Source organism: Triticum urartu, chromosome 3A, assembly GCF_056163025.1.
Source record: "Triticum urartu cultivar PI428250 chromosome 3A, HENAU_Tu73, whole genome shotgun sequence".
In the NCBI taxonomy this organism is placed as follows: domain Eukaryota; kingdom Viridiplantae; phylum Streptophyta; class Magnoliopsida; order Poales; family Poaceae; genus Triticum; species Triticum urartu.
The window spans coordinates 662,678,636-662,703,522 of record NC_141875.1 but is presented as its reverse complement, the minus strand read 5'-3'; the positions used below and the strand labels follow the sequence as shown (position 1 = coordinate 662,703,522).

General features: G+C 50.2%; 1 protein-coding gene across 1 annotated transcript; it reads right to left on the bottom strand.

Annotated features, from left to right (window-relative positions):
• Positions 1-21,814: 21,814 nt before the first annotated feature.
• LOC147981183 (uncharacterized) lies at positions 21,815-24,523 on the bottom strand. The gene is made up of 2 exons (XM_087515888.1): positions 23,438-24,523; positions 21,815-21,886 (listed from the first exon to the last, which is right to left on the bottom strand). The coding sequence occupies exons 1-2, from the start codon at positions 24,521-24,523 to the stop codon at positions 21,815-21,817; spliced, it is 1,158 nt and encodes a 385-aa protein (XP_087372014.1).
• Positions 24,524-24,887: the final 364 nt, after the last annotated feature.

The window sequence follows — 24,887 nt, the reverse complement described above, 5'->3', positions numbered from 1 at the left end:
CCATGAAGAATCATGACGTATGGAGCCATTTTCACATCTTCCGACACCTGGTACGAGCAGTGTGGTCGTATGACATGTTGTCTTCTCCTCTTGACTGCATGTGACTAGTTTCGTATTTTGGTCGCCATTTCTTCATATGAGCCCAAATTTAGGCGTCACTGGGCTCATTGGATACCCCCTAGCTAGGAAAGCCTGATACACCACCATGGTTTTGGATCTTCAATTTATGCACATTGAAAAATGAAGAATTATCCAACTCTCCAATAGGCTCGAATTTGGTGCCTAGAAATCCTATGTATTGACCCCCAACCTAGATCCTTTCATCGTGCCAAGTCCACAGTTGCTTGAAAACACCTAAAAACAAAAACAAAGAAAACTAATAAAAATGAACAAAACTAAAATCATGCAATGTTCGCAATGAAAAGAATGCAAACCGGAAAACATGCATAATTGGCATGCAATTCGCCCAATGGAGCATTATATACGAAGTTAATATGCAACAAACGAATTCTTAAAATGGATCTAAAATGGAGCCATCAACCTATTGGAAGTATGCCCTAGAGGAAATAATTTTTGTATTATTATATTTCCATATTCATAATTATGAAGTTTATATTCTATGCTATAACTGTTATGATCCTGGAATATGCGATTTAGTGGAAAACTCATATGCACGTGTGGAATGATAAACGATTCCTAGTCTTGCCTCTGGGGCTAACTCAAGTGTTGTTGGTGATCACGTTTTCCGGATCTTAGGATATCGTTATGTGTAACGGTAGTCCTAAAATAACATTGAGATTATGACGTTAGAAGAACGATCATATTGAATCAACCCAATCATATCTGTTATGAATTAAGTTAATATCGTCTGTAATTAATTGTAACAACACGAAGTATCCTAGATACAGATCAACCAACTCTAATGTCACCTAGATACTCCAATGTCACCATGAGTATCCATGAGTTGACTACATGATATGTATCAAACAATCTCAGATTTATAATACTCAATCCAACAGAAAGAACCTCAGAGAATGTCCCAACATTTCTACCGGAGAAACAAGGACGAAAACGTGCACCAACACTGCAAAAAAATGCACTTCCGTGATGATACGTGTTTGTCACAGTAGGTCACGTTTTCTGTCATGCATGTATATCCATGACGACTTTATGACAGAATCAAGATAGTCATACCTGTGCTGTCGTAGAAGTGTTCCATGACATTACCAAAATTATCATCATGGAAGTGTCCACTTCCATGACGATAAATGACGCGTCATGGAAGTGTTTTCGTTAAGGGTAACCGACACATGACATCCACCATAACGGGTCGCCGTTAAGCTATCGGGTCCGGTTTTGGATCTGATAACCCGTTAACAGCCCGGACCAATGAGGATTTTCCACGTCTAAAATTCTCATTGGCCGGAGGAAACACATGTTGTCTCACCGTTGGGACAGATGTCATCGATTCATTGGACAGGAGGTGCCTATGGTACGTCGACACGTGGCACGACCCAACAGAGGCCCATTCCGGTGAAAAGGTCGGCCCGTTGGACTTGGTCAAAAGGTAACGGGCTGGCCCACAGAAAGCCTGTTAACGACCTGTTCGTATATAGCCCATTTACGACCCGCTAACTCACGACCCGTTACGGCCTATCGGAATTAAGCCCAGTAGCTTCATCTGGGCCGTCCAATATGATTCCAACCCGTTGTAACTTCCGGCCCATGTATGGCCCATGATGTCTTTCGGTCCATACGAGGCCGTTTGTAACTCTTGGCCCATTAACTGCCGGTGGTGAATCTGGCCCGCAATGAACATCATACCGTTTTATACCCATAAACGACCCATTATTCCATTGGGCCGTTTCCAGCCCATGTTATCTTTCGGCCTTCTCAGGGCCCATTTATTATTGGGCTCATTTCCAGCATTCGATTACTTACGACCCGTTACTAGCCTTTTATGCTTGTGGGCCAAATTCAGCTCGTGGTTACAATTGGCCCGTTTGCGGCCCGTTAATCCGTTGGGTCGTTTTCATAGCGTCATTAAATACGGCCGATTAACGACGGCCCGTTATGGTCGGCCCATGAACGAATGATTCCAAATGTAGCCCATTTACGACCCATAATGTGGTCTGTTATTGGCCCATGTTTGGCCGATCAATCATACGGCCCGTAGAAGGCCCATTGATGCTACGACCCATAGAAGGCCCATTGTTTCTACGGCCCTTAGAAGGCCGATTGTTTCTACGGCCCGTAGGAGGCCCATGGTAACTACAGTAAATATGTAGCACATGGTTATTGTGGCCTAGTTTTAATAAATAGGTTATTGCGGTCACTAGCAAACTGCGAAAAAAGAACTGCACTGACTACAATCAAACAAATAAACAAGACAACAAGGAAATAAATAAGCAAGCAACTTACGCTAGGCTATCACGGCTATTACACATATTACATCCACTGGGCATCAAAGTTTGCCACCAGTGCAAATATAGGGAACAAAGCAGCATATCATATACACTGGTTGTCAAAGTTGGCGACCAGTGCAAATAAACGCCGCAACAAAACAAGTCCAGAACTGAAACCACTTCAGAAGAGCTCAAGACACAATATCCTGGGTACCCATAATGCTGGCAAGATGCTTAGCAAGCTTATTAGCTTTCTCTTGTTTGGCGCTTAAATCCTCCAGCACTTGTTGTTGCACCAGAAAGTATGCATCTGAATTCTGCAGGGACTTCCTCAGTCCTTCGGCTTCCTGTCGCATAACATGTGATCAATGTCTTTCAACTAGAAGTTGAGACTCAAGAAGCCGAACTGATTCAGGTAGCGAGTTCGAAGAGTTGGTGCCAGCAGTAGTAGCCAGTAACTCGAACACTACATCAAGACAGGACTTTGGGGTTGTCTTAGTGTCTTCAATATAGTTTTTATCAGCATTCTTGGAGATCAATAGGGATGTCTCACTATCTTGAACATTATCTGCATTACTTCCTTTACCATTGCATAACGGGGTACTCTTCTCCAATATTTTATCCGCATTCTAAAAGAGAAACAAACAAACACATCACATGTTTACCATGTTGTATATGAAACTCATTTTGGTAAACTAGTTTAGTAGTACGGTGGACAGGGTAACAGCATGAAACAAACATATATCTATGTAGTACGGTCACTATATGGTCTATAACATTCTAGTTTATGTTGCCAAATCAAGATAGAGACAGTTAGAATCATATCTATTTAAGACAAAGCAGCATAGGCAGAATATAAGTGTGGGAAACTACACAACAATAACAACACTTGTAATGTGCATGGCATGAGAACATAATTTTTTATTCAATTGAAACTGAAATCAACATAAAGCAAGTTACAACAGCAAACATGTTAAAAAAACAGGTTTAAAACATATCTGTTGCGCCATTTAAGTTTCAATTGCATCCTTCAAATTTGAAATTAGTTGGTATGAGTAAATACAATGATGCAAGAGAAAAGTAGTATGAACCATAGCTACGGAACTTGACCTGAGAACAATTCTTCTTCTACTTTAAGCGTTGACTTGGGGTTTGGAGTGGTGGTCCTCGTGCTTTGGGCACTGTAGTTGCCTTACTAACTGCTCGTGTTTGGGTGCTCTATGGTGGAGACGGTGTTGTGTCAACTGGAACTGGGTTACTATCTGCTGGGGTTGGGGTTAGAAGGGGTGTAGCTGGTTCTCAACTGGGTAGGTGTACAATCTGCGTGAGTTTGGGTTATGTGTGGTGGGGCTGGTTCTTGGGCAAGTACAATCGTGGTTCTATCCGCATCGACAAGTAGCACGATCTTTTCTAAAGGCCGTGTTTTTACTCCCACAAATACTGCCATCACCCCCTCTAATTGAAATGGCTGATAAACAAGAAAATTAATTGAATATACAGACATTTGAAGATAGACAGGTGCAATGGATAGTAGGGAAGAAAAATGGCATGAAATAATTCACATTTATGTTGTGTAACGAAACAGAATAGCAGGACATAATTTCACATATATGATGGCTAATTAAACAGGATAGCATGACACAATTTCACATGTGTTATGGCTAACTAAACAGGATAGAATCACATACTTCAAAATATGATGACTATGTAAACATGATGACATGATATAACTATACGATGTGTCTATTAAATTGGTTGGCATGCCATAAATCACAAACATGCCGTCGATGGAAACACGACGGCATGATATAATTCACGGATAGAATGACATAATTCCAAATATGATGACTATGTAAACAAGATGAGATGATATAACTATATTATGTCTTTAAAAAATGGGTTGGCATGCCATAATTCAGATACATGATGTCTATGTAAACATCATGTCATGATATAATTTAAATATATGATTTATATACTAAGCAAGTGAGCAGAGGGCAATCGCATACATGATGTGTCAACTAAGGAGATGGCATTCAATATTGTGTATATGATGTAAAAACTAAGCATTGCAATACACCATATGCATGATATGAGTAATATAATACTGCCAAGTTTGAGCATACACCTCAGGGGGATAATAGGACTGGTCATCTGCCTCTGAATCCTCCTCTGAAGAGCTATCTGTAACCAACAAGATATCTGCTTCAGCAGGTAGCATTGTCTGCTTTGAAGACCTTGTTTCCACTCCAGATTTCTCCATCACCAATTCAAATGGCTGCTGCACAGGAAGAGCAGTTGAATATACAAACATTATCGACAAATGCAATGAGAAATACAAAAAAAGGATGACATGATATAATTCACATATATGACGCTTGGCTAAACACCATGGCATTGCATAATTCACATATATAATGCCTTGCAACAAGATAGCATTGCATAATTCACATATATAATGTCTTGCAACAAGATGGCATTGCATAATTCACATATATGGTAATTAGACACTAAACAGGTGGCATTCACACAAAGCATGTCTAAACAAAGCAAATGACATAGCAATGCAAGATACCATACGCACGATATGAGCAACATAACCCTGCCAAGTTAGAGCATGCACCTCGGGGGGGGGGGGGAATAAGGACTGGTCATCTGTCCCTGAATCATCCTCTCAGGAGCTATCCATAACCAGCAAGACATGTGCTTCGTCAGATAGCATTGTCTGCTCTGAAGACCTTATTTCCAGTCCAGATTTTTCCATGACCGTGCTGAATGGCTGATGCACAAAAAGAGTAATTGAATGTACTAAAATTGTTGACAAATTTAATATGTAATAAAAAATGATGGCATGATATAATTCACATATAAGATGACTGGCTAACCAGGGTCGCATTGCAAAATTCACATATATGATGCCTGGCTAAACAAGATGGCATTGCATGATTCACATATGCGATAAAGAAACTAAATAGATGGCATTCACACAAAGCATGTCTAAACTAAGCAGATGATACATTTGATGTATAAAGTAAGTAATGCAAGGCACCATATGCATGATATTACCAACATCAGCATGCCAAGTTAGAGCGAAGATCTCATGGGGTAAATAGGAGTGGTCTTCTCCTTCTGAATCCCCCTCAGAACAGTTATCTTCCTCTTGATTACAATCCAAAATGGGTGGAGGGGGGTTGCCTTTGCGCCCACCATGAAGCAACGTCTGCATGAAATTTTATTGACACGCAAGGCTCGTCTCTTTTGCTCTACATGTTCAGTTCCATTGTGTACAATAACTGACATGCATAGGAATAAAACATAGTGAGATTTTGTAAGGAGGGCACGCACAAATCCAGAGTGATGGTAGCAAACTGTGGACAGACCCAAAACCAATGATAGTAGGCAGATAATAGCTTTAGTTAAAAAATATAGATAATGGCTCCTTTAATGTTTGTTTACACTCTACATGAAACTCATAGTAGACACCTGAGATTAGCCAGATAGTAGACAGATAGTACTGATTGCTACCCCAATATGTACCCCACAACCATTTAAAAACTCAAGTTTCAACATTAGTTTGGACCTGACTCGGAGTCTAATAGGTGAACACGACGATAAAGTAGCATGTCATCATATAAAGCGATGCATAACGTAAGCAGACACGGAAGAGTGCGACCTCTCTTGCGGACCCGTGTAGTCATCAGGTCATCTGCTCAGTTGATGATGGTAATGCAGTTGTCGTGGCCGCCGACGGCGGGGAAGAAGATCTAAGGTGGCGAAAGACAGTCTGGAGAGCGGATCCCTGCTGTGGTGAACCCTTCCATCGTTGGAGCAGCTGATCTGGGGTGGAACACAATGCAGCAGGAGCGGGACAAACCACACAAGGTTTTCTTTGACACATATCTGTAACAGAAGTAATTGTGTAAGGGCTTGTTTGAATTTGAGGATTCTAACAATGCAGGGATAGGAAATACAAAGGAATAGCATAGGAATGCACATGCAAAACAGAGAATTTAAAAACATAGGATTTCTGCCAATCTGGGTGTTTGGTTCACACGAAATGGAAGATCATAGGATGCAAAGAAGCATGGTGAGATTAAGTCAAACCATGAGAAAATGTACGGTTATAATGCTATTATGCTACTATCTCTTAGTCTTGTGCTTCATGAATAGGAATATTAAAAGGAGGACAAGTGGGTATTAAAATTCCTACGGTTTTTCTTTCAAGGAGACACTAAAGGAACAAATCCTACAGTTTTCCTTTGCTCCATTCCTTTGAACCAAATGCATGAATAGTAGTACCATTGGAAACTTTCCAATTCCTATGTTTTTCCTTCACTTTCCTTTCAAGCACTGGCGATTCTAGTATGCAGGCTTGAGCAAGGAAAATCCTACACTCAAAAAATGTTTTTGTGCTACTTTTACTACTTTGGATCCAGGCCACTGCCCTACTAGCTCAACTCCCAGGCCCATCGACAAATGCACAACTCAAAGGCGTAGAGATAAATAATGATGGTGTTCAAGAGAGTCCAACACGGATAGCTAAGTTGCCTGGTACCTCACTGCTTGTCATATAGTAGGATAAAACAATCGTATTTCACGTTACTACGTGTGCTTAGTGGACAATATATATAACATGTAGAGTAAAAAAGAGATGCAACAAGTGTACAACCTCTTTGGCGAAGCCATGTCGATCTCAGCGTGATTGGGTTGGTCGGTGAGGATGCTCCGGCTGACTTGGATGTCGGAGGAGGGGAAGAAGATCTTAGGCGTCTGAAGATGGAGCCCGGGGTACTGCTCTGCTGTGATGGAGGGTTTCGTTGTTGGAGCAGCTCCGGTGAGTTGTACGACGCCAAGGCTGAAGCAGGACAAGAGAGACAACGTTAACCTGAGTGGAATTCTAATAACATCTCCAATAGATGATGTAAAATACATAACCACAAAGTGCTAGATGTAAAATACACCAGCCACTCATCTCTGAACTTAACTGTTGAAACTGAACTTAACTGTCAAAACTGAATTTTGCTGTCGAAACTGGATTTTAGTGTCGAAACTGAGCGCACTAGTAGCAGAAAAGCAGTAGCAGTAGCAGCACCGCCGAGAGCAGCTGGTCGTGTAGCAACATCAGGGTGAGGCTGCATGTCTGTGGACTGACTTTTTCATCTTTGGTCAGTCGATTTTCTAGTCGTTGGATACGAAATCAAGGGTCTGCAGTTCATCTTCTACCTCCACCCCCGAGCCGCCAGCCACCACCGGCCAAACCGCCGCCCCCGCCGCCCGTGGCCGGCGGTGCGCTGCCCCGCCCGCCCTGAAACCACTCCCCGCTGTCGGTCCGCCGCCGCCCCGGCCATCCCTCTAGCCCCCCACCCCGTGCCGAGCTTTTTCTCGAGTGATCCCCACGCCACCGCCCCACCACCGCCGGCGACCACCGCCCCCACCCTGAACCCTAAGATAGATAGTGGGGTACCTTTTCGGCGAGCCCCCCTCCCTGCTGCGGCTGGTTCTTCCTTAACTCCGGGGAGCCCCCCACCCCCTGAAAATCGACTGACCTAAAAGTAGATTCATTCGACTGAAGTGTCACTAAATCAGAGCAGCATTGCAAGCAAGAGAAAGAGAGAGAGCAGCAGTGCGAGCACGAGCAGACCAGGCAGGGGACCGAGAGCAAGAGCAGAGTAGCAATGCTAGTGAGAGCTAAACTAGCAGTAGCTCCTACTGATGTGGACGTCACCGCCGAGGGAGCGACGCCATGGAGGAAGTGTCCGGCGATGCCGCCGTGAATGGAGCCGTGCCATGCCGGCTCGGGACCAAGCATCGGCAGCACCGTGAGATTGAATCAAGAAGAAAATGCAGTGATTAGTGTACAACCTTTTTGGTGGCGCTGATTAGGCCTCAGCTTCATCCGAGGAAACGGTGATGATGCCGCTCTTCAGGTGGTGCAGGTGAAGACGGCAGTGTGGGAATGGAGGTGACGCGAAAGACGAGGGGAACATCGGGGCAGCTCCTTGGAGGTGGAGGAAGGGGTGGCTGAACCGGCGGGATGACGAGATCGACGGCGGATCCTCATCCGATATGGTGGATGAGGGACGCCGAGGTGTTGCTGTGGAGGACGTCATCGGGGAAGAGGCTCCGGCCGGGTGGCAGACGGAAGAGGGTGTGGGGCTTCACGGGTTTTCGTGGCCTCGGTGTATGAATGGGTGGGTGGATGGGATGGGAGTGGGGAACCATGGCTTAGGGACACGCTTGTTCGAAATGTGGGGTAAGTTACGAAAGTACCCCCACCGATTTGAGCTAGGTGGTTCTTTCGGTTCAGGAGTATCACGGACATTTTGCGTGTCGGGATTTCGCAGGAGGTGGGAGTTTTCGCGCGCGTTGGTATTTTGAGATAGCAAGGCGGGGGTTTAGATGGAGGGAGTTTTCGGAGCACAACGAGACAAAGATATATATTAAATATTTTGGGGTAATAAGGCACGGGTTGAAGAGGCGGGAGTTTCGCAGCACGATAGACAGATATGCTAGCTTGAAATTTCGGCATAACAAGGCATGGCTTGAAATTTCGGGAGAACATGCTTAACGTGTACCAAAAAAAGACAATTCACACCTGATCACTAGAGAGAGCCATGTCCCGTTTTACTATATTACTAGAAATGCATTCAAATACAACAACAAAATTTAAAAAATCGGGACAACAAACTTAGCGTGTACAGTACCAAAACAATTTGCACTTCCCTCAACAATAAAAAACAATGTGTGTTGTCTAGCATATGGACTAAATTTGAGCACATTTTCCCTGTTTGAATGGGATTGTACTCGGGTTGGTTATACAACCATCTAAATATTATCTTCACAACACATGACATGAATATAGGAGAAGTAAATTCCTATATAAATATGAACTACATGTACATATGATCTCAAATTCAAATATATGTATCCATTTTATGTTGGATTCAAATCATAGTACATGTATGCTCTAGCTAGATGTTCGGAATCTAAACCATGTATGATACCACGTACAATGTGTTTAACACGCACAACACACACACAAACACCATTTAGACTAGTAAGGTACACGTGCATTGCACGCATGAGATTTGGCAACCAAATTATGAATAAATACCACATTATAGCATGTAAGCTTTGAGTCATCACTACAAAAAAAGACACTTCTGTGATGATACGTGTTTGTCACAGTAGGTCATGTTTTCTGTCATGCATGTACATCCATGACGATTTTATGACATAATCTGTCAGATTTCGGGTTCTGGCAAAACCCTTGAGGTTCGAACACTGGGGTGGGCACAAAGATCTCTCCCCCTCTCTAGCTCGCACACTCTACGATCTCACGGCCTAGCTCGACGAACCCAAAGAACATGAGACACAAGATTTATACTGGTTTGGGCCACCGTTGTGGTGTAATACCCTACTCCAGTGTAGTGTGGTGGATTGCCTCTTGGGCTGATGATGAACAACTACAAGGGAAGAACAACCTCGCGAGGAGAGGTGTTCTTGTGCTTGGTGAACTTGCGTGGTTAGGGTGGAATGGACCTAGTCCAAGATGAGATGCCTCCCTATGGTGGTGGCTAGTCCTATTTATAGAGGCCCTGGTCCTCTTCCCAAATATTGAGCGGGAAGGGTTCCCACAACGGCCAAATTCGAAGGGAGACAACTAGTACAAGCTATCCTGACAAAAGTAGTCTTCGCCTGCCAAAGGCTTTGGTGGTGACGTCGTCCCGGGCTCCACGGTGACCTCCATCCTGCCGTCCTGCCGGTCTTGGTCTTGTTGCACTGATATGGAAACCTTTGCCTGATGCCTCGGGACGCCTCGCCTGCGCTTGCCCCTTTAGCACCAAAGAGGAAACCAGGACACTGCGCACGCTGGCGCCCGCCTGGCTCCAGTCGTCATGGCTTGCGTCACGGAAACCTCGCGAGGTGCCCCTCGCCTTGATCTCTCCGCCTCTCGTGAGCCAGCCTGGTGAGGCCGCCCCTGAGGAGGTCTTGCGTCGTTCGCCTCGCGAGGCTTGGCCCCTTGCGAGGGTCTTGAATGTTTGCTGGTGAAGATGGGCCGTGCAGGGCCGCTGGGGGAGCCACGCTGCGGGCCACATGCAGGCAAGTCTGGGGACCCCCATTCCCAGAACGCCGACAGTAGCCCCCGGGACCAAGGCGCGCTCGGGCTTGCCTTCGAGGCGAAGCCAAAGGGCAAGCGCGGAGCGCCGCAGGCCCCATCACCCTGCAGCCACGGTTGGCGCGTGGCGACTGATTGGACGTGGGCGTCTCCGCTTCCCCACGCTGCCTCGTAACTGCCTGACTTGACGGATCCTTGTTGCATGCAGAAAAAGGTCATTATTAACTTAGATCATGGAGGCCGGCGGTTGGCCTCCACTTGGCTATAAATGGGAAGTGGGGGGCGGAGCCCTCGTCACCCGTCTCTTCCTTGTTCCTCCCGCTTCTTCTTCTTCATTGCTCCACTACTCGCTGGTGCTGTCATGGCGCCGATACGGAGGTTCTCGGCCGCGGAGAAGGGCAAGACTCCCCTCAACGAGCCCGAGCTACTCCCGCCGAAGAAGAGGTGGTCCCATCGCCGCGATATGGTTGTGAGGCCGGTAGTGTCGCGGCCGTGGTACGAGAGGCCACCTCCTGGGTACCCGTTTCCCTTGTACGCTCACGCCGAGTGTTCCGGAGGGAGGAGCGATGAGCACCGCCGCCCGCGCCAGGGCTGTGGCCGCCGTGCCACAGAGACGCACGCCGTCGCCCCAGGGGTCCATGCCGCAGACTCCATGCGCGAGTTCGTGCTGTGGGTAGTGATGCTTCCGAGCACTTGGATTCGCCTCCTGCAGTTCTTCACCGCTGAGATGCCGCCGAGGGGCCCTCTCGAGCTTTGGCTGCAACACGCTGACTGCGACGCCCCGGCGACTAGAGCGGAGGTTGAAGATGTCGCCTCCGGGAGGATCTTCATGACCCGAGGCTGGGGTGAGGTCGCCCGAGTCTGCCGCGCGTACGGCGCCCTCGCCATCCACTTCGAGTATGATGGTGATACGTCTCCAACGTATCTATAATTTTTGATTGCTCCATGCTATATTATCTACAATTTTGGACATTATTGGGCTTTATTATCCACTTTTATATTATTTTTGGGACTAACCTATTAACCCTAGGCCCAGCCCAGAATTGTTGTTTTTGCCTATTTTAGGGTTTCGAAGAAAAGGAATATCAAACGGAGTCCAAACGGAATGAAACCTTCGGGGACGTGATTTTCTCACCGAACATGATCCATGAGACTTGGACCCTACATCAAGAAATAAAGGAGGAGGAAACGATGTAGGGGGCGCGCCTACCCCCCCAGGCGCGCCCTCCACCCTCGTGGGCCCCCTGTTGCTCCACCGACATACTCCTTCCTCCTATATATACCTACGTACCCCCAAACGATCAGATACGAAGCCAAAACCCTAATTCCACCGCCGTAACTTTCTGTATCCACGAGATCCCATCTTGGGGCCTGTTCCGGAGCTCCGCCGGAGGGGGCATCTATCACGGAGGGATTCTACATCAACACCATAGCCTCTCCGATGAAGTGTGAGTAGTTTACCTCAGACCTTCGGGTCCATAGTTATTAGCTAGATGACTTCTTCTCTCTTTTTGGATCTCAATACAATGTCCCCCCCTCTCTTGTGGAGATCTATTCAATGTAATCTTCTTTTTGCGGTGTGTTTATTGAGACTGATGAATTGTGGGTTTATGATCAAGATTATCTATGAACAATATTTGAATCTTCTCTGAATTCTTTTATGTATGATTGGTTATCTTTGCAAGTCTCTTCGAATTATCAGTTTGGTTTGGCCTACTAGATTGATCTTTCTTGCAATGGGAGAAGTGCTTAGCTTTGGGTTCAATCTTGCTGTGTCCTTTCCCAGTGACAGTAGGGGCAGCAAGGCACGTATTGTATTGTTGTCATCGAGGATAACAAGATGGTTTTTTTTTATCATATTGCATGAATTTATCCCTCTACATCATGTCATCTTGCTTAAGGCGTTACTCCGTTTTCATGAACTTAATACTCTAGATGCATGCTGGATAGTGGTCGATGAGTGGAGTAATAGTAGTAGATGCAGGCAGGAGTCGGTCTACTTGTCTCAGACGTGATGCATATATACATGAGCATACCTAGATATTCTCATAGCTATGCTCAATTCTGTCAATTGCTCAACAGTAATTCGTTCACCCATCGTAAAATACTTATGCTCTTGAGAGAAGCCACTAGTGAAACCTATGGCCCCCGGGTCTATCTTCATCATATTAATCTTCCAATACTTAGTTATTTCCTTTGCTTTTATTTTACTTTGCATCTTTATCATAAAAATACCAAAAATATTATCTTATCATATCTATCAGATCTCACTCTCGTAAGGGACCGTGAAGGGATTGACAACCCCTTATCGCATTGGTTGCGAGGAGTTATTTGCTTTGTGCAGGTACGAGGGACTCACGCGTAGCCTCCTACTGGACTGATACCTTGGTTCTCAAAAACTGAGGGAAATACTTACGCTACTTTGCTGCATCATCCTTTCCTTTTCAAGGAAATCCAACGCAGTGCTAAAGAGGTAGCAGATGGCGCCTCCACGCTGTTCTTCAAGGTCTTCGACGAGGAAGGCCACCGCTTGGAATGCTGCCCTGAAGGGGGTCGCCAGGACTGCCGTTGGCCTCGCCTGCAGCTCCTCCAGCGACAGCGGTGACTCCTGGTGGTCTAGCGACTCTCCTGAGCTCGCTGAGTCTCCGAAGACGAGCGACGACAGCTACGTGCCCCCAAGCTCTCGCCGAGCCCGGAGCAAGGCCGCCGCGTCCGGCCGCCGCCGTCGCTGATCTGGATGGGGCTGGCGCTGGCCTCCCGTGGCCCACTTTTGATGATGGCGTCGGCGACGTCCAGTGCGTGTAGATAGAGCTCCTAGGAATTCCCTTCCTTTTGTTCCCTGCGAGGAATCGAAACGGACCCCGCGGGTGTGTGTAAAGCGTCTGCAATGTCTTTTGTTGATATTATCCTTATTGTGAAAATTTGCGAGCACATGTCCTGCCGAGGCTCGATCTCCCCTTTCCAATCCCGCGGTAGCTTTGTGCTCTACGCTGATGTCTACTACACAACCTTCTTCTCGTAGACGTTGTTGGGCCTCCAAGTGCAGAGGTTTGTAGGACAGTAGCAAATTTCCCTCAAGTGGATGACCTAAGGTTTATCAATCCGTGGGAGGCATGGGATGAAGATGGTCTCTCTCAAGCAACCCTGCAACCAAATAACAAAGAGTCTCTTGTGTCCCCAACACACCCAATACAATGGTAAATTGTATATGTGCACTAGTTTGGCGAAGAGATGGTGATACAAGTGCAATATGGATAGTAGATAATGGTTTTTGTAATCTGGAAATATAAAAACAGCAAGGTAGCAAGTGGTAAAAGTGAGCACAAACGGTATTGCAATGCTGGGAAACAAGGCCTAGGGTTCATACTTTCACTAGTGCAAGTTCTCTCAACAATAATAACATAATTGGATCATATAACTATCCCTCAACATGCAACAAAGAGTCACTCCAAAGTCACTAATAGCGGAGAACAAACGAAGAGATTATTGTAGGGTACGAAACCACCTCAAAGTTATTCTTTCCGATCAATCCGTTGGGCTATTCCTATAAGTGTCACAAACAGCCCTAGAGTTCGTACTAAAATAACACCTTACGATGCAAATCAACCAAAACCCTAATGTCACCTAGATACTCCAATGTTACCTCAAGTATCCGTGGGTATGATTATACGATATGCATCACACAATCTCAGATTCATCTATTCAACCAACACAAAGAATTTCAAAGAGTGCCCCAAAGTTTCTACCGGAGAGTCAAGACGAAAACGTGGGCCAACCCCTATGCATAAGTTCACGAGGTCATGGAACTCGCAAGTTTATCACCAAAACATAGATCAAGTGGATCACGTGATATCCCACTGTCACCACAGATAAGCACATGCAAGACATACATCAAGTGTTCTCAAATCCTTAAAGACTCAGTCCGATAAGATAACTTCAAAGGGAAAACTCAATTCATCACAAGAGAGTAGAGGGGGAGAAACATCATAAGATCCAAATATAATAGCAAAGCTCGCGATACATCAAGATCGTGCCGACTCAAGAACACGAGAGAGAGAGAGAAAGATCAAACACATAGCTACTGGTACATACCCTCAGCCCCGAGGGCGAACTACTCCCTCCTCATCATGGAGAGTGCCGGAATGATGGAGATGGACACCAGAGAGGGATGCCCCCCTCCGGCAGGGTGCCGGAACGGGTCTAGATTGGTTTTTGGTGGCTACAGAGGCTTGCGGCGGCGGAACTCCCGATCTAGGTTTCTTTCTGGAAGTTTCTGTATATATAAGAGGTTTTGGTGTCGAGAACAAGTCAGGGGGGGTCTCCGGGCTGTCCACGAGGCAAGGAGGCGCGCCCAGGGGGGTGGTCCCGCCCCCACCCTCGTGGGCAGCCCATGACTCTTCTGGCCCAACTCTTTTACTCCATGTCCTTCTTATGGTCCAAAAATAAGCTCCGTCAAGTTTCAGGTCAATTGGACTCTGTTTGGTTTTCTCTTCTGCGATACTCAAAAACAAGGACAAATACAGAAACTGGCACTGGGCTCTAGGTTAATAGGTTAGTCCCAAAAATCATATAAAATAACATATAAATGCATATAAAACATCCTAGATGGATAATATAATAGCATGGAACAATAAAAAATTATAGGTACGTTGGAGACGTATCATACACTGACAGGTCCCAGTCCCCAGGCAGGCTGCAGCCGTCGCTGGTATGCGAGGTCGCGATGCCGTGGTCAAGGCCAGGAGGTGAGCGGCCCGAGGTCCAGTAAGAGCTCCTGAGGCGCGATGCTCAAGAGGTCCACTTTAGCGCGCAAGCAGCTACGTGAGGATGGGAAAGGGAGGAGACATTGCCGTAGTAGGGCAGCGACAAGGCGAGAATCTTATGCCGTAGCTCTAGGTCGATCCAGGTACAAGACTTATCTTTGGAGTTCCAGAGTCGGTTTCTTGTGCCGCCCCAGACTTGGGCGTCGGCCGCTGCTGGGTAGCTAGGTTAGGCCCATGCGGGCCTCCCCCTCTTCTCCATGCTCTTCCTGGTGCTCTACGTCCTCACGTCCCGGCCCTCGAGCGAGCTTAGTCATCGCTGGTATGCCAGGTCGCGAGGCCGTGGTCAAGGGTAGGGGGTGAGGGCTGGAGAGCCAGTAAGAGCTCCTGAGTCGCGATGCTCAGGAGCCCCCCTTTTAACGCGCAAGCGAATTGCATGGGAGAAGAGAGAGAGTCCACGGTACCGCCTGCTGTAGTCCTCAGGAAGTTCCTGCAGGTTAGCACGAGGAGGGGCGTAGATTGCCATGGTGATTGCTGGTCCATCACTGGCATGTGGGTGGGGACTCCCTACTGCGGAGAGTTCTACCTTTTGAGCACTGGTTGGTTTTCCCTTGAAGAGGAAAGGGTGATGCAGCAGAGTAGCGTAAGTATTTCCCTCAGTTTTTGAGAACCAAGGTATCAATCCAGTAGGAGGCCACGCAGGAGTCCCTCACACCTACACAAACAAATAAACTCCTCGCAACCAACGCGATAAAAGGGGTTGTCAATCCCTTCACGGTCACCTACGAGAGTGAGATCTGATAGATATGATAAGATAATATTTTTGGTATTTTTATGATAAGGAGAAATAAAGATGCAAGTAAAATAAATGGCAAAGGAAATAACTAAGTATTGGAAGATTAATATGATGGAAAATTGACCCGGGGGCCATAGGTTTCACTAGAGGCTTCTCTCGAGAGCATAAGTATTACAGTGGGTGAACAAATTACTGTTGAGAAATTTATAGAATTGAGCATAGTTATGAGAATATCTAGGTATGATCATGTATATAGGCATCACGTCCGAGACAAGTAGACCGACTCCTGCTTGCATCTACTACTATTACTCCACACATCGACCGCTATCCAGCATGCATCTAGAGTATTAAGTTCGAGAGAACAGAGTAACGCTTTAAGCAAGATGACATGATGTAGAGGGATAAAATCATGCAATATGATATAAACCCCATCTTGTTATCCTCGATGGCAACAATACAAGACGTGCCTTGCTGCCCCTACTGTCACTAGGAAAGGACACCGCAAGATTGAACCCAAAGCTAAGCACTTCTCCCATTGCAAGAAAGATCAATCTAGTAGGCCAAACCAAACTGATAATTCGAAGAGACTTGCAAAGATAACCAATCATACATAAAAGAATTCAGAAAAGATTCAAATATTGTTCATAGATAAACTTGATCATAAACCCACAATTCATTGGTCTCAACAAACACACCGCAAAAGAAGATTACATCGAATAGATCTCCACAAGAGAGGGGGAGAACTTTGTATTGAGATCCAAAAAGAGAAGAAACCATCTAGCTAATAACTATGGACCCATAGGTCTGAAGTAAACTACTCACACTTCATCGGAGAGGCTATGGTGTTGATGTAGAAGCCCTCCGTGATCGATACCCCCTCCGGCGGAGCTCCGGAAAAGGCCCCAAGATGGGATCTCGTGGATACAGAAAGTTACGGCGGTGGAATTAGGGTTTTGGCTCCGTATTTGGTAGTTTGGGGGTACGTAGGTATATATAGGAGGAGGGAGTACATCGGTGGAGCAACATGGCCCCCACGAGGGTGGAGGGCATGCTTGGGGGGTAGGCGCGCCCCCCTACCTCGTGCCTTCCTGGTTGATTGCTTGATGTAGGGTCCAAGTCCTCTGAATCATGTTCTCTCCGAAAATCACGTTCCCGAAGGTTTCATTCCGTTTGGACTCCGTTTGATATTCTTTTTCCGCGAAACTCTGAAATAGGCAAAAAACATCAATTCTGGTCTGGGCCTCCGGTTAATAGGTTAGTCCCAAAAATAATATAAAAGTGTATAATAAAGCCCAATAATGTCCAAAACAGGATATAATATAGCATGGAACAATGAAAAATTATAGATACGTTGGAGATGTATCAGAGAGCCCCCCGGGACGTGTATAGCCCCGCCCTGACACGTGGCTTGCACGGTAGGGCTAGGCGAGGTGTATCTGGGCACTCGTGAGCCAGCGCGGGACTCACGAGGCCCTACTGTCAGATGTGGGGTTCCAGCAAAACCCTCAAGGTTCGTACACTGGGGTGCGCGCGAAGATCTCCCCCTACGGATCCACGTCCTAACTTTGCTAAGATCTCAAGGGCTAACTCGACGAACTCGCAACACAAAGGACACAAGATTTATACTGGTTCGGGCCACCGTTGTGGTGTAATACCCTATTCCAGTGTGGTGCTTGGGCTCAGGATGAATAGTACAATGGAAAGAACAGCCTCCTGAGGCGAGGTGTTCTTGTGCTTGGTGGGTGTGAGGATGGGCTAGCTCCAATCCAAGATGAGGTCCGTTTCTATGGTGGTGGCTAGTCCTATTTATAGAGGCCCTGGTCCTCTCCCCAAATATTAAGCGGGAAGGGATCGAACAACGGCCAATTCGAATGGGGACAACTAGTACAGCTTGTCCTAACAAAAGCAGTCTTCGCCTGCAAAAGGCTCTGGTGGTGACGCCGCCTTGGGCTCCATGTTGACCTCCATCTGGCCATCCTGCTGTTCTTGATCTCGTTGCACCGATATGGAAACCTTTGCTTGACGCATCGGTACTCCGCGCCTGCGCTTGCTTCCTTAGCACCAAAGAGGAAACAAGGACACTGTGCGCGCTGGCGCCCACCTGGCCTTGGTCATCACGGCTCACGTCATTGGAACCTCGTGAGGTTTGCCTTGCCTTGAAATCCCCGCCCCTCGCGAGCCAGCCTGGTGAGACCGCTCCTGAGGAGGTCTTGTGTCGCCCGCCTCGCGAGACTTGGCCCGTCGTGAGGGTCTTGAATGCTTGTTGGTGAAGATGGGCCGTACGGGCCCGCTCGTAGAGCCACGCCGTGGGCCACAGGCAGGCATGTCTGGGGATCCCCGTTCCCAGAACGCCGACAGTAGCCCCCGGGCCCAAGGCGCGCTCGGGCTTGGCTTCGAGGCGAAGCCAAAGGGCAAGTGCGCAGCACTGCGGGCCCTAATAGCCTGCGGCCTTGGTTGACGCGTGACGGTTGATTGGACGTGGGCGTCTCCGTTTCCCCACGCTGCCTCGGCAACTACCCGACTTGACAAGTCCTTGCTGCATGTAGGAAAAAGATCATTATTACCTTAGATCGTGGAGGCCGGTGGTGTCGCGGCCGTGGTACGAAAGGCCGCCTCCTGGGTATCCGTTGCCCTCGTACTCTCATGCCGATGATTCCGGAGGGAGGAGCGGTGAGCGCCACCGCCCATGCCAGGACCGCGGCCGTCGTGCCGCGGAGGCGCACGCTGTCGCCCCAGGGGTCCATGCGACGGACTCCTCGCGCGAGTTCGTGTTGTGGGCGGTGATTCCCCTGAGCACTTGGATTTGCTTCCCTTCCTTCTTTTCTGTAGAAATGCTGCCAAGGGGACCCCTCGAGCTTTGGCTGCAACACGCCGAGTGCGACGCCCCGGCGACTGGAGCGGAAATTGAAGCCGTCGCCTCCGGGAGGGTCTTCATGACCCGAGGCTGGGGCGAGATTGGCCGAGTCTGCCGTGTGGATGGCACCCTCGCGATCCACTTCGAGTACGACAGCGCCTCCATGCTGCTCTTCAAGGTCTTCGACGAGGAAGGCCGCCGCCTGGAGTGCTGCCCTGAAGGAGGTCGTCAGGACGGTGCAGCGACGTGTGCAGGGCTTGCCGCAGGCCTCGCCTGCAGTTCCCTCAGCGACAACGACGACTCCTGGTGGTCCAGCGATTCTCCCGAGCTCGTGGAGTCTCCGGAGAAAAGCGACAACAGCTACGTGCCCCCGAGCTCCCGTCGTGCCCGGAGCAAGGCTGCGACGTCTGGTTGCCGTCGACGCTGATCTGGATGAGGTTGGCGCCGGCCTCTGGTGGCCCACTATTGATGATGGCGTCATCCACATGGGTACGTGTAGTTAGGATTCCCTAAGTTCCTGTCTTTTGTTCCCTGAGAGGAATCAAGAAATGCCCCGAGGGGGTGTGTAAAGGTTTAGTAATGTCTCTTGTCAATACTGTCCTTATTATGAACTTGCGCAAGCGCGGGTCCTGCTTTAGCTCGATCTCCCTTTCCAACCTCGCGATGACTTGGCGCTCTACGCTGACAGGTCCCGGTCCCCAGGCAGGCTGCAGCCGTCGCTGGTATGCCAGTTCGCATGCTGTGGTCAAGGCCAGGAGGTGAGCGGCCCGAGGTCCAGTAAGAGTTCCTGAGGTGCGATGCATAGGAGGTCCCCTTTAGCGCTCAAGCAGCTATTGAGAGGTAGGAGAGGGGGGTGAGGTTGCTGCAGCAGGGCTGCGGATAGTATGGTTCTTAGTCCTTAGTGGTTTAGTCAACCCGGGCTCGAGACTTATCTTGACGGTCTGGGGTCGATTCCTCATGATGTGCCAGATTCGCGCACAGGCGTCCGAAGCATAACTAGGCCGGGCCCATGCGAGCCTCTCCCCTTCTCCACGCTCTCCTTCAGGCTCTGGGTCCTCAGGTCTCGGCCCTCGAGCGAGCTCAGCCGCCGTTGGTATGCCAGGTCGCGTGCCGTGGTCAAGGCCATAGGGTGAGGGCTGGAGAGCCAATAGGAGCCCCTGAGTCGTGATGCTCAGGAGCCCCCCTTTTAACGCGCAAGCGGATTGCATGGGAGAAGAGGGAGCTCACGGTTCCGCATGCCGTCGTCTTCAAGAGATTCCTGCAAGCCAACACAAGGAGAGACACAGTTTGCCATTACGGTTGCCGGTTCGCCGCTAGTTGCTCCGTGAGGAGATGAAGGCACTGAGGGCCTGGTGAGGTGACATGCGCAGGGCATGCCGTGAGCCAGAGCTCGACCGCTCAGGTTTGTCGACGTTGCAGGGACGGACCCGAGCACAAGCGTCGTGCCAGCATGAGTAGCCCCCGTGGTGGGTGAGAATCAAGCAGGTGATGGTCATAGATAGATTAAGTGTGGAAGGCAAATTAGCTCAGGTAAGCTAAAGACATAAAAAGGGACACATGCCACAGGGACGGACCCACACGGCCTGGGAATGATGCAGCGCTGAGGGCGCTCCCAGCTAAATAAACTTGGAAAATGTCACCTGATTATGTTGATGAAGGAGAGTTGAGGCAGCTGAAGGCACGCGGTGAAGGGGTTGTCCCTCACGAGCCACCGGGGCCCTGAGCATCAGGAGGCTCTGGGGGTCCAGGCAGTTCCTTGAGGACCGTCACCATCTCCGCCAGGACTGCGTGGTGCCTGGCCTCCTGACCCACCATGACGCTCCGTAGGTTGCAATGGAAGGCAGCAATCACGCTCGGCAGGCCAAATGGCATACGAACGTAGCTGTGAGGTGGAACTTCGCAGCGCCCAACACGCGAAGGCCAGAAGTGCTCCTGAGATGCGGCCTAGTTGAGCCCTGGTATGTCGATGCAGACGCGCAGGTCACCACCCTCGCCTGGGTGGGGAGCAGCGCCAGGTGGGCGGCGGTCACCGCGTATTGCTCTTGCTTCCGTAAGCTCCTGAGATACCTCGGTGATGAACTCCTAAGCGCCGGGCGCTCCTTTGCCAATGTCCTCCTGAGGGAGACGTGCCGCGAAGCACGCCTCCAAGTGGCCCACTTTTGATGATGGCGTCATCCACATGGGTACGTGTAGTTAGGATTCGCTAAGTTCCTGTCTTTTGTTCCTTGTGAGGAATCAAGAAATGCCCCGAGGGGGTGTGTAAAGGTTTAGTAATGTCTCTTGTCAATACTGTCCTTATTATGAACTTGCGCGAGCGCGGGTCCTGCTTCAGCTCGATCTCCCTTTCCGACCTCGTGATGACTTGGCGCTCTACGCTGACAGGTCCCAGTCCCCAGGCAGGCTGCAGCAGTCGCTGGTATGCCAGGTCACGTGCTGTGGTCAAGGCTAGGAGGTGAGCGGCCCGAGGTCCAGTAAGAGTTCCTGAGGCACGATGCTTAGGAGGTCCCCTTTAGCGCTCAAGCAGCCATCGAGAGGTAGGAGAGGGGGGTGACGTTGCTGCAGTAGGGCTGCGGATAGTATGGTTCTTAGTCCTTCGTGGTTTAGTCAACCCGGTCTCGGGACTTATCTTGACGGTCTGGGGTCGATTCCTCATGATGCGCCAGATTCGCGCACAGGCGTCCGAAGCATAACTAGGCCGGGCCCATGCGAGCCTCTCCCCTTCTCTATGCTCTCCTTCGGGCTCTGGGCCCTCAGGTCCCGGCCCTCGAGCGAGCTCAGCCGCCGCTGGTATGCCAGGTCGCGTGCCGTGGTCAAGGCCAGGGGGTGAGGGCTGGAGAGCCAGTAGGAGACCCTGAGTCGCGATGCTCAGGAGCCCCCCTTTTAACGCGCAAGCGGATTGCGTGGGAGAAGAGGGAGCTCGCGGTTCTGCCTACCGTCGTCTTCAGGAGATTCCTGCAAGCCAACACAAGGAGAGACACAGTTTGCTATTATGGTTGCCGGTTCGCCGCTAGTTGCTTTGTGAGGAGATGAAGGCACTGAGGGCCTGGTGAGCTGACGTGCGTAGGGCATGCTGCGAGCCAGAGCTCGACCGCTCAGGCTTGTCGACGTTGCAGGGACGGACCCGAGCACAAGCGTCGTGCCAGCGTGAGTAGCCCCCGTGGCGGGTGAGAATCAAGCAGGTGATGGTCATAGATAGATTAAGCATGGAAGGCAAATTAGCTCAGGTAAATGCATGAACGATACGCGCCATTGGGTCCGGCCCGAGCGGCTTGGGGATGATGCAGCCCGAGGGGTGCCCCCAGCAAGGTAAGCTAAAGACATAAAAAGGGATACATGCCACAGTGACGGACCCATGCAACCTGGGAATGATGCAGCCCTGAGGGTGCTCCCAGCTAAATAAACTTGGAAAATGTCACATGATTCTGTTGATGAAGGAGAGTTGAGGCAACTGAAGGCACGCGGTGAAGGGGTTGCCCCTCACGGGCCACCGGGCCCCTGAGCCTCAGGAGGCTCTGGGGGTCCAGGCAGTTCCTTGAGGACCATCACCATCTCTGCCAGGACTGCGTGGTGCCTGGCCTCTTGACCCGCCATGACGCTCCGCAGGCTACGCTGGAAGGCAGCAGCCACGCTCGGCAGGCCGAACGGCATACGAACGTAGCTGTGAGGTGGACCTTCGCAGCGCCCAACACACGAAGGCCAGAAGCGCTCCTGAGATACAACCCGGTTGAGCCCTGGTATGTCGATGCAGACGCACAGCTCACCACCCTCGCCTGGGTGGGGAGCAGCGCCAGGTGGGTGGCGGTCTCCGCGTATTGCTCTTGCTTCCTGAAGCTCCTGAGATACCTCGGTGATGAACTCCTGAGCGCCGGGCGCTCCTTGCCCAGTGTCCTCCTGAGGGAGACGTGCCGCGAAACACGCCTCCAAGTGGTGCCCGAGCGCCTCCCTCGGGATGTTGGCAAGGTCCGAGGCCCTCTAGAAGAGAGCCCCCGAGCCCTGCCCGAGGAGGGAGCCGGGTGCGCCTTCCTATGTGATAGAGGGAGGCGCCCCAGGTGCGGGCGCTGATCCTGACGAGGTGCCACTTGTGGCGCTGCCCTCCTGAGGTTTGGCATGGAGTAGCTGCTTCTTCTTCTTGGGGATGACCTCAGGAGGGTACCGAGCTGCATTGTTGCCGGGGTCTTCGATTGATGCTGCTTGGAAGGAGTGCTCGAGGGAGCACACCACATCTCTTTCTTCGCAGGGGACTGTGATGATCCCGCCGCTTCCTGGTATCTTGAGGGCGTTGTAGCCGTGGTGCATCACTGCCATGAACTTGGCCAGGGCCAGATACCCGAGGATGGTATTGTATGGCAGACGGATGTGGGCGACGTCAAAGTCGATGAGCTCGGTGCGGTAGTTGTTGCGCTGTCCGAAGGTGACTGGGAGGCGGACCTGACCGATCGGAGTGGTGGAGCCGTCGGTCACGCCTGAGAAAGGCTTGGTGGGCTGAAACTGATCATATGGCACTTGGAGGTTGTCGAACGTGTCGATGGACATGATGTTGAGCCCTGTGCCGCCATCGATGAGAGTCTTGGTAACTGGCACATTGCTAATGACTGGTGAAAAGAGCATCGGGAGGACGCCGGCAGTAGCCGCGCACTTAAGCTGATCTGCCGAGCTGAACGTGATGGCGCACTGGGACCACCTGAGCGGGCACGTGGCCTCGAGGTTGGGGAGGACTACATTCACTTCGCGAGCAAACTGTTTGAAGATACGCTGTGAGGCTGGGGCTTGAGCTCCGCCCAAGATGCAGGCAATAGCACGCGGCAACTGAAAGCCCCCAACCCCACCGTCTTGGTGGTGGTCGTCATTCCTTCTTGGTGGTGGCGGTAGTGGAGGAAGATTGGCGTTGCCCTGAGGACGATCCTCACGAGGCTGATCCCTCCAGACGCCCTCGCAAGGCCGATCCTGCCAGCGGTCCTCACGAGGCCGGTCACGCCATTCCTGTCGCGGGCCACGGTCATCCCAATGTCCACCACCACGTCCTCCTCCTCGGCTGTAGCCCCGGTCGTTGCGCTCGGGGCGTCGACCGAAGCGTCCTTCTCGAATGGCTCTGAGCTCTTGACAGTCGTTGGTGTTGTGGCTATGCAGGTTATGGAAGGCCCAGAACGGTCGGCTGCTCTTGGATGACTCAGGCAGGTCCCTGCCGCGCTTTGTGTCCGGCTTCGCCACGAGCACGGCTGCTCCCTTGTGCTTCACGTCTTTGGCCTTGGCTTTCTTCTCCTCCGGGTCCGTAGCCGGGAGCTCGAGGAGGAAGAGGCGCCCCTCCTCAGCTCTTGCACACTTGGTCGCCAGGTTGAACAGCTCCAGAGTAGTGCACAACTCCTCGTGGATGGCGAGCTCCTCCTTCATCTTGATGCCGCGGACTCCATCGGAGAACGCAGAGATGATGGCCTCATCCGTCACCTTGGGGATCTTGAGGCGAACGTTGTTGAAGCGCTGGATGTACTTCTGGAGGGTCTCTCCTGGTTGTTGCTTGACACGGCGTAGGTCACCCGCAGCCGGTGGGCGGTCGCGAGTGCCCTGGAAGTTGGCAACGAAACGGTCGCGCATCTCGTTCCAGGAGGAGATCGAGCCTGGAGGCAGATTCAGGAGCCAGGAGTGGGCACCATCCTTGAGAGCCATGGGGAACTAGTTCGCGATAACTTTCTCGTCGCCATTGGCCGCCTCGATGCTCAACTCGTAGAGCTGCAGGAACTCCGCTGGGTCAGGGGTGCCGTCGTAGTGAGGAGGCAGATCCGGCTTGAACTTGCCCGACCAAGAGACGCTACGCAGCTCAGGGGTGAAGGCGCGGCAGCCTGCCGTGGTCACCGGGACTCTGCGCTGGTGGAGAACATGTCCTTGATGGGGTCCGTGCACCGCCGCCGCAGGCGGCCCGCGGTCTTTCCGTGGTGGCGCAGGGAGCGCAGGGGCATTT